The following is an 11,124-nucleotide window of genomic DNA, read 5'->3' on the forward strand; positions in this document are numbered from 1 at the left end:
GTGATGAGAAATAAAAATCATCAGTGATTAAAGTTGGTCAGGATCTGAACAGGGTTCTGCTACGAGACCAGAGATCCATGTATCTGATGTCACATGGTGCTGGAGTTTATCACACTACATAAAGAGGAAGATATTTGCTTATAACATACAGATTTTACAGCCTTCCTGGAGCCACAGAAACATGATCTTATCCTGATGAGACAGCGCTTCGTAACAGTCAGAGTCTACAGGATGGACGAGTTTATGCTTCTTTTCAGTTTCGCTTTTAATTTCGTTTTTTAAAAGAGAAAGGATAAAGAGAAGCTGCTGAGGGAAGACTATTTACAGCTGCTATAACATTAATGACAACCTTTTTCACGAGCATTACATGCAGCTATAAACAGAGAAAAAGTATGATGTCACATGTTTAATAAATAAAAAAAAACGTTAAAGGAAAGTAATCAGTGATCGCTACGGAGACGTGACTCTGTTTACGAATAATGATCAGTGTGAAAAATACACTTATTTTGCCAAAAGTATTGGGACACTCCTCCAAATTATTCAGTTCAGGGGTTGGGCTCCGCCCCTTAGTTCCAGTGAAAGGAACTCTTAATGCTTCAGCTTCATACCAAGACATTTTGGACAATTTCATGCTCTTTGTGGGAACAGTTTGGGGATGACCCCTTCCTGTTCCAACATGACTGTACACCAGTGACCAAAGCAAGGTCCATAAAGACATGGATGAGTGAGTTTGGTGTGGAGGAACTTGACTGACCTGCACAGAGTCCTGACCTCAACCCCATAGAACACCTTTGGGATGAATTAGAGTGGAGACTGTGAGACAGACCTTCTCGTCCAACATCAGCGCCTGACCTCACAAATGTGCTTCTAGAGGAACGGTCAAAAATTCCCATAAACACTAGGGATGCAACAATACAGTTAACCCATGGTTCAATACGTACCACAGTTTTTAACCACGGTTTTCGGTTCGGATGGTTTGGCAAATTAAAGTTTTTTTCCATTATTCTTTGTTTAGGTGACAGGAACAGTAAGTATGTTATGAAGAAAAAAAAACTGGTTTTAGTTGCAATTTTCTTTATTTTACTTAAATGCAAATATCAACTTGTACACATTCATAGTGTAGTGAAAATAGTGAGATATAAAAATTAGCGGTTGTATGAATTTATTACAGGAGACGGGTTTGGAGGACGGCGCTCTTTATTTCCCAATCCGCTCTGTAATGACCAGTCACTGTGAGATAACTCTCTGTAATGACCAGTCACTGTGAGATAACTCTCTGTAATGACCAGTCACTGTGAGATAACTCTCTGTAATGACCAGTCACTGTGAGATAACTCTCTGTAATGACCAGTCACTGTGAGATAACTCTCTGTAATGACCAGTCACTGTGAGATAACTCTCTGTAATGACCAGTCACTGTGAGATAACTCTCTGTAATGACCAGTCACTGTGAGATAACTCTCTGTAATGACCAGTCACTGTGAGATAACTCTCTGTAATGACCAGTCACTGTGAGATAACTCTCTGTAATGACCAGTCACTGTGAGATAACTCTCTGTAATGACCAGTCACTGTGAGATAACTCTCTGTAATGACCAGTCACTGTGAGATAACTCTCTGTAATGACCAGTCACGGTGAGATAACTCTCTGTAATGACCAGTCATGGTGAGAACTCTGTTACCCCCGAACTGTCTGTTATTAGAGCAAGACTTCAGTTTTGATTTTTTTGCGTGTTTTTTGTAGAGGTCGGGAAAAAAGTCCGTGTCGGTAGTGTGTAACGTGGTTCACTTTTATAAGTTGCCGAAAGCCCACATCACCCATCACAGAAAACGGCTGCAGATCTTTAGCAATTATTATATTATAATTATTTTTGTGTCTCTCTGAACCAGTTGTGTCTGAATGCTGGAAGGGATCAGATAGGGGACTGTGGTTTTTTGGGTTCCTGTGTTCCCTGCTCTGCCCTCCTGCTTCCACACAGTGATATCTCTGGGTGATGGAGCTGCAGATGTGTGGTCATGTTGGAAGTATGTCCATGTCAGTGGGTAACTCGTGTGGAACAGTTCTTAAACACAGCCATGTTTTGTTTAGTGTTTTTGTTTAATCGGCATCATAGTCCACAACAAATCCGAAATCTTCCCACACCACAGATCTGAATCACGGCACTGCTTCCTCATGTTCCTGTCTCACTTCACCTCTCTCCAGGGTTAGAGTGAAATCTGACACCAGCATCACAAACATGGTCACCGCCCCTAACCTTAGTGCTCAATGATTGGATATTTACTCGCGGGGAGGCGTGTCTGTCTCAGCGTGTAGCCATACAGTACAGGCAAACACCAACAGGCGGTTCAGAGTGTAATAAAACACATGGTTATTATTGTTTTAAGAAAAAACTGAAAAACTGTTGTTCACATATAGGGCTGGGTATCGTTCAAAAATTTCCGATACCGATACCTTGACTTCGATACCGGTTCCTGAACGATACTTTTTTCGAAACCAATTTTATGAAATCCATTTTAACAAAAGTACATTACACATTACCTCAGAGAAACTTGGTTTTATTTTAATTTCAGGTCGTTGACTTTTTTATACAGATTCAAAGACTCTCCTGAGCACAAAAAAGAACAAATGAAAAAAATGTAACCAACACAATTTTAAGTCAATACATGTTGTCATGTCCCACCACCAGGTTACTGGACTCACTGAGGACAGCATAGATGGAAGTAATCTGTAGTGCTTTATCTCTGTGTTAATCTTCTCTGAAGTGCTGCTGACAGTGGTTGGTGTTCTTGATTCAATTGCCATGTCCTCCACTTAAATCTTAATTCTTGACCTATGATTTTAAAAAAAGTTATATATTCTTAGTTAAATTACCATGGTTACTAATCAGATAAGATAGGATTGTAAGTTCGGCTGTTTCTGTAATACAGGCCCTGGGACAATAACCTTAATGGTAAAGTAACAACATGTACATGGTAAACAACATAACCACTTACAGCTTACTTACCTCCACCATGGAGACTCCACTGTAGAAAAAGGCAGCAAATCTTTAACAATAAATTTTGTGACTGCTCTGTGGCATTCATCTTGCTTTTCCTTCTTCATTTTTCCTTTTTCTGCCAGTGTGAATGGATTAACACTTAATGGTCTCCTAATTCCAGGGTCAGCAGGAGCAGAGGCTATAACATTAATGTAAGGGGAGAGGGAGAAATCAAAACTGTTAATGCAGTCAACCTTAAGGATAAGCACACTTTAACAACATAAATACTTTAATGTGAGTTAAACGTGATCAGTTTCTGTTAACCTTAAAACATTTTTAGCATAGATTTAGCTATCTATAGCCATCCAAACAAAATCTAACGTTATGTTGGTCACAATATATAACGTTAGTACGAAGTCACCGCGCACAGAAAGAAGCGCTAACTTAAATAGATCACAAGCATGTAGCACTATAAGTTAGCCGATGTTGTTTGCTTGTTTGCTAAAAGTTAAGCTTACCTGTCGGAGTCCCAGTCATAACGCCGCTGTCTTCATCGGTAGTTTTGGAAGAGAGCCCGTGTGGTGGGCATGTCGAAGAAGGCTCTGGGGCAGAAAACACAGAGAGGATGACCGCATCGGCTCGGCCTTCTTGCAGTCGAAGATGGAGCAACTTTGTTTATTCCGGGCACAATTAAGTGCTTCATCAGATTTGACATGTTGCCAGTCTTGGCAGCAATTATTTTGTAGCAAATGTTGCATCGCACACTGTTGCCATCGAGTTTGGTGAAATGCAGCCACACTTTCGAGCTTTTCCACATGATTTAAACACGTCGGGGTTAGGATGGTCACACACAACAGCCTCACGTGTGAACCGCGTCTCTGGGCGTAACCGGTGTAAGCTAGTGTTTTTCCTTGGTGCCTCGCTACAGCCAATCACCATCGTTTGATTTAGGCATGTCAAGCATGCTGCATGCTTATTGGCTCACTGACAGGATTAAACTGACAAGATTAAACCCTTAGGTATCGAAATTTGGTACCGAACAAAAAGACATTTTTCGATACTTTATAGTATCGAGGCAATTCGGTCGGTGCTTAAAAAGTATCGAATTCGATACCCAGCCCTATTCACATACCCGTATTGTACCGTGGAGGTCGTATCGATCGCTTCAATATTATATTGAGTATTGTGGCATCCCTAATAAACACACTCCTAAACCTTGTGGAAAGCCTTCCCATAGCTGCAAAGGGCGGGACTCCATATTACATTCATGTGCATGTAAAGGTAGGCGTCCCAAAACTTTTGGCAGCGTAAGTGTACATATGGCTAACCCATCGATGAGCTGCACCGCTTTTAGCTCCACCCTCTCAAGAACAGTAACTACATCAAGCAACGTCTCCTTTTCTCTAGACGTCTAGCTAAGAGTTTCTGCTCCAATCAGATTCCTTCAGGTTGCTAATTTGCATAAATGGGTGTGATTGGATAAACTGCAGAGGTTGAGTTGGTGATTGTTTTCAGATTAATGGATAATTCATTTTTACAATGTTAGCACGTTCAGCCACCACACACACACACACACACACACCCTGCTCTGCGCCACTGTGGTTAAATGAGTGTTTTAAAAGAAACCTGTTTTTTTGTGTACACCTTTCCTGCTCTGCCAGTTTTTTTTTTTGTCTTTCTAGAACGTCTTTCTCATTGTTCTTTTCTTTTGGTTCTTTTTGTTCTCTTTTGTTCTTGTTCTATTCGCAGGGTCCTAATTGCTGCTCAGACCTGGCCGTATCGTTCCACTACGTGAATGCTCAGACCATGTACCTGCTGGAATATTACACCTACCACCTGCGTGCCTTCGGGTATCATTACCGTTACCGGCCCCCGGAGCCCAACCCCGTCCCGCCCTCTCAGCAGGAGCAGAAACATGATGCCAAGCTACAGGAAGCAGAGAAACAACCTGAACATGAACACAACAAGATCTAGAAGATAAATCTTTCAGTTTCGGATCGTTTTCTGGACTCCTGGAATTTCTTTAGTATTTTTTTTAATTGGGGAGGGAAGAGTATGGTATTTTCTGGTGTTTCTCTTTTTTTCATGTACATGATTCTGGTATTAAGTCTTGAGTTACATATAAGTGTGTGTGTGTGTGTGTGTGTGTGTGTGTGTGTGTGTGTGTAGGGGGTGATGTTATAGCTACATCAACTTCACTTCCTGATCTTATAAAACATGTTTACTGAATGCTGACAGCTTAAGTATGTATAGTGCCTCTACAGGGGTGTGTGTGTGTGAGAGAGAGAGAGTGTGTCTGTGAGTCTTGGGTGTGTGTAGGCTCATTCCCAATGCCTTGTTAAAACTCTAGACCAAATGAACATACTCCCCCATGACATTTTATTTAAAACAGATCCTGTGGGCGGAGCTACAGACGAGCTCGGGTTGTGATGTCGCAAAGTTATTGACCGATCGTTTGCAGGCTCAGAGCTGGACTCTGTAAACGTGGGCTTTAGCTGATGTAACTGAAGGAGGGTAGTAGGTGTCATGGTTGTCATGTTCTGACAGACGTGAGCTAGCGCTGGGCGAACTGGCTAGTCGAGGCAGCGGTATGTTTAGCTTGGTGACTGGGATCACATTTTCTGATTTGCATATTCATGAATATTTATGTGTCTCAGAGTCCCTGGTATTTTCCTGTGAGTTAAATGTCATGTAATTTTTGTGTTTATTCCATTGAACTTGAACCAAGTGTTTTGGAACTTTTTGATACCCATTAGCACTTTGAGTGCAGGATAAACGGAGGTGTTAGCGCTGATGGAGCCGCTGTCGTAGGTGTAACAGGACCGTGAGGTGGATAGTGTAGTGTTATGGTGAAGTCACTGTGAGCAGGTGGACGAGGTGATCCTGCTGAAGCTCTGCTCCTGCTCCTCTACTATACACCTCCTTACACACACCTCCTGCACAGCCATGCTAATCTCTCTCCTCTGGACGTGCAGCATGTGATGAAAAGCGTAGATTTAGAGAGAGGTGTAAAAGAACATCATCTCACTGCTTTTTATTCATTTTAAAAGTATTAAAGGTTTAATAGTTCAAAAAATTTGTGAATCCTCTGTGGTCAACCACACACTCTTCTCAAACACACCCCTTATCAGCCCGGCCCTTTCTTAAACACACCCCTTTCTTAGCCACAGGCACTTTCTCAAACATGCCTTTTCGCAGCCAGACCCCCTTCTCAAACATGCCCTCTTCTCTGCCATGCCCCACTAATGAGCAGCTGGCTGTGGTTTGGGCTTCAGGGCAGATGTGTTGAAGTTAAAGTTTATTTACATGTTTGTATGAGTCAGGTGAGAGAGGAAAATTTTCCCAGAACTATTTGAATAGATTTTATCGTTTTAATCTTTTAACTTGTCGCTGGAGTAAAAAGTAGATCCGGTTATTTTAGACACACTCCTGAAGCTTCAGTCATATCCATACACCGTCCATCACACACACGTCACATGGATCTTCCATCTGGGTCACGTTTCTGCTCCAACACCTTTAACTGATCACCCCCCCCCCCCGGTCCTTCAGCTGAAGTGAAGACCAAATTGTCCACTTTACACTCGCAGACCGTGAAGAGAGATTAGAAAAAACTCTGGAGTTCATCTTTGATGCTGAATTCCAGAGTCAGAGCTGATGATGGTGATGCAGGAGGAGGAGTGATGTCCTGAGAATGTATTTTCCTCATGAACAGATCATTACCCGAGACATTCGAGTCTGATTAATACACAGACTCTGACTCCAATTAACCTTGAAGTGATTCAATTTGTTGCTATGGAAACCAAATCGGTGTTGTTCCTGATGGAGTACAATCAGTAACAGTGAGTGTTTTGTTTTAGTTATTTTTAACTTATTTTATTTTTTATGAAGGTTATTCAGTTATTCCTGAAGTCTTTTGTACTATTTGCATAATCATTCTGGGTATTTTTCTTTTTTTTTTATTTTGTTTGTTTTTATTTTTTACTTTTTTAAGAACATGTCTGCGCTGAAATGGTGAAAGTGTTTATCATATGTAAAAAAAAAATCAGATTGTATTCGCTGTTTTGATTTCTGACCTTTGGGATCAGAGTGTGTGTGAAGAGTGATGTTAAGATTTCATCACTCCGTATTAATATTTTCGTATATCTAAAGAGGTGTGTGTGTGTGTGAGAGAGAGAGAGGAAAGAAAATTCTGTACAGTAAATTTACAGCAGTCTCTATTTATAGATTCAGAATAAAAATCACTGAGGTACAAACTATTTAATAAAGACTTATTTTACCATGAAGTCTCCAGATTTTTTTTCTTCCATTTTCTTATTTTTTCTTCTACCACCTGCGTGCCTTCGGGTATCATTACCGTTACCGGCCCCCGGAGCCCAACCCGAACATGAACACAACAAGATCTAGAAGATAAATCTTTCAGTTTCGGATCGTTTTCTGGACTCCTGGAATTTCTTTAGTATTTTTTTTAATTGGGGAGGGAAGAGTATGGTATTTTCTGGTGTTTCTTTTTTGAGAAACACCAGAAGTCTTGAGTCACATATAAGAGTGTGTGTGTGTGTGTGTGTGTGTGTGTGAGGGTCTCAGGTGTGTGTAGACTCATCCCCAATGCCTTCTTAATATTCTAGACCAAATGAACACACTCCCCCACGACATTTTTTTCCTTTGTGTTTATTTAAAACAGATCCTGTGATCCTAGATTCCTTTTTAAATAAACAGATATGATATAAAATAATGATTAACGAGATGAACAGTCAGTAAGCTTGAGAAGGAGCTGTTCCTCTTCCTGTTCCAGGGTTGAAGTGGACTTTAAAGGCTGGGGTACCAATACTTTTGCAAGTGTGGTTTGTCCCTTCTCAAATGCACCCTCTTCTCAGTCACACCTCCTTCTCAAACACACCTCCTTCCCAAACACACTTCCTTCTCAAACACACCCCTTTCTCAGTCACATCCATTTCTCAAACACATCCTTTTAGATTACATTTCATTAAGAAAAGTACTCTTTAAAATGTTTAGGTTTTATTTAGTAGGAAAAATGTTGATCAGTTGCTCAATAGATCAGTGGTTTAATATGAGCTCCATCACGCTTAATAAGTATTGGCACCCTTCATTTAAAATAACATGCAGTGCTCCATACATCTGTGTGGCTGCTGCTTCATTTCTCAGTCACACCCCTTCTCAGTCATGCCCCTTCTCAAACACACCCCCTTTCCAGCCATGCCCCTTCTCAAACACACCCCTTCTCAAACACACCCCCTTCTCAAACACACCACCTTCTCATTCACACCCCTACTCAAACATTCCCCCTTATCAAACACACCACCTCAGTCACACCACTTCTCAAACACACCTCCTTCTCAGTCACACCCCTTCTCAAACAAACCGCCTTCTCAAAGACACCCCCTTCTCAAACACACCCCCTTCTCAAACACACCCCCTTTCCAGCCATGCCCCTTCTCAAACGCACCCTCTTCTCAGTCACACCCCTTCTCAAACACACCCCTTTCTCAAACACACCTCCTTCTCAGTCACACCCATTTCTCAAACACACCCCTTTCTCAAACACACCTCCTTCTCAGCCACACCCATTTCTCAAACACATCCTTTTAGATTATATTTCATTAGAAAGGGTGCCAATACTTTTGAACTGGGTTGTTTAAGGCATATTTCCTTGACCTGTAGAGGTTAAATGATGCAGTGACCTTATGACCTTATGATGCAGATATTTTTCCGTTGTACAACATGACAAAACAGGAAAAATTCCACTTCCTCCAGAACATCCAGATTAAATCTTCACATGAAAAACAAACAGCACAGAAACATTAGCATCAGACGGAGAGATCGGAACCGTCGCTTTCGAGTCGCACGTCGCCGTTAACCACAACGAGACCGAGGTTCATACGGAACCCCGAAATCTGCAGACAATAAAGCAGTCACATGAAACGCTGACATTTTTCAATTTTCAAGATTTCTGTAGTTTTTTTAAAAAAAAAAAAAAAGGCTTCTGACACCTATATGATACCTTCATGAGCCTTCATGACACCTGACGTAAGCCTGCATGAACATTAATAAAATCTTATTCCAAATACATGCTGATGTAAAGACCCATTTACAAAATCTGGCCCATTTCGATTCATCTAGTGATGTAAGTATTTATTGACATAAAGGTGTTATAACACTCATGACATCACTTCATAACTCATCAAAGCTAATCAAATTTTATAATGAAAAAATACATTTAAAAATGTAAGCTGAACAACACTGACATTGACATGAATAGCTGGGCTATAACACTATGACTTAGTTATGGTTTTAACATTCATAACACGTTAATAACAGGGCAAAGTACATCTCTTAACTATTGAGTTTACTATTAATAAGAGTGTTATGAACACTCATGACTGGGCTATGACACTATAATTACAGTCTTATGTACATTTGCTTTGTTATAATTCAACACCATACTGCTACTTGAACATTTATAAGCAGATCAGATATCCAGCTTGTTCAAACTCTTCCGCTAATTTGGATGAATCAGTGACAGATGTCTGTTGACGTAAAGTGGTTATAACACTAATGACATCACTTTGTATCTTTTATAGTTTTATATAGAATTTTATATAATAGTAGATTAATTTGGTCATAAATGTCAAGCCAAATTAAAAATGTAACATGAGATGAACAGTTCTGCAATGTCTCCTGTAATAACTGACCCTGACATGAATAGCTGTGTTATAACACCGTGACATAGTGACAGTTTTATCAGTGGGAATTATTACTCTCTAACACCACTGCAATGATTCTATATTCCTCACTGAATAGTATATAGAGTTTATTTTACTATTTTATAAGATTGTTATGAACACATATGACAGTCATATGACACTATAATTACAGAGTTATGAATATTTCCTTTGGATTTAAATAAGAATGTTTATTATAATTGTTACAGTGTAAAATTTGTGATGAGTTGTTTCTTGCCCATAAATAATAAGACTGTTATGAATACTTATGACAGTGTAATGACACTATGATTCATTCTGATGAGTTACAAAAGAGAATTCTGTTGGCATAAAGTTGTTATAACACTTACATTAAAACATCATGACTTTTGTATTTCAGTGAGTCACATAAAAACTATTTAATTTATTCTTGATTACAAAAATCTGTGCAGTCTCCTGTAATAGCACTGACATTAACATGAATATCTGTGCTATAATGCTGTGACATAGATAATTAAAGCACATAGCACCATTTGCTATTGTCTAATTAGTTCAAATTAATGTTAATAAGATTGTTATAATCACCTATGACATGGTTATGACGCCATAATGACAGTGTTATGTATGTTACATATTCTTTCGCTGTACACAATGACTTTCGTCATTATGACTACGCTGTCAAGAAGTTATAACGCAGATGTCATAACAACCTTATGTCACTTGACTCAGATACTGGATAAAAAGTGATGTCAGCTGATGCCTGCAGGAATACGTCTTTATGAATGTTTATTTAGGTTCATGTCAGGTGTAATGAAAGGCTTACTCAGGGGTTATGTAGCTCTATGAACACTGACACTCACCTGAGTCTTGGCTTCTTTCTGAAGACTCCACCTCTTCTCGCTCGACTCCACTCAGCGAGGTCTAGAAAAACGCACAGGAACTTTAGAGGAACCTTATTAAGATCTTCTCCAGAACAGTTTGGTCATCTTTTATCTTTATCGTTATCTAACTGACCCGAGTCTGCGTTTCTGCGCCCGAACAGACTGACAAACACGTCGCTCACATCTCCTGCAGCAGACCAAAGTGTTTTCAACTGTTCTTATTCTTAAACACGAAATAAAATATTTCTGATATTTACAGAATTGAGGACAGAAACACTTACGTTTCAGTGGCAGCTCCGCGGTCAGACCTGTGGAGGAGGAACAGACTGTTTAGATTCCAGACATGACGTCCCTCAGTCTCGACTTTTAATCACCAATCAAACAGCAGCGAGACGCCTCAAATGTGATTAGTGTTCAGATCTGCAGCACAGTGACGCGAATAAAAAACCCTAGAGTGGACAATAAAGCCCTAGAATGGACAGATTAAGCCCAAAATAGACAGATAAAGCCATTAAATCATCGTAGAATGGACAGATAAAGTCCCAG

General features: G+C 40.0%; 1 protein-coding gene across 1 annotated transcript in view; it reads left to right on the forward strand.

The window, feature by feature from the left end:
• The window catches only part of c1galt1lb (core 1 synthase, glycoprotein-N-acetylgalactosamine 3-beta-galactosyltransferase 1, like b), a 16,634-nt gene extending 9,379 nt beyond the window's left edge, over window positions 1-7,255 (forward strand). Inside the window, exon 4 of the mRNA XM_058403141.1 lies at window positions 4,728-7,255. Within this exon, the coding sequence (XP_058259124.1) occupies window positions 4,728-4,952 (225 nt within the window). The 3' untranslated portion in view covers window positions 4,953-7,255. The remainder of the gene's footprint in view (window positions 1-4,727) is intronic.
• The last annotated feature ends 3,869 nt before the right edge of the window (window positions 7,256-11,124 follow it).

Source organism: Hemibagrus wyckioides, linkage group LG11 (genome assembly GCF_019097595.1).
Source record: "Hemibagrus wyckioides isolate EC202008001 linkage group LG11, SWU_Hwy_1.0, whole genome shotgun sequence".
Classification (NCBI taxonomy): domain Eukaryota; kingdom Metazoa; phylum Chordata; class Actinopteri; order Siluriformes; family Bagridae; genus Hemibagrus; species Hemibagrus wyckioides.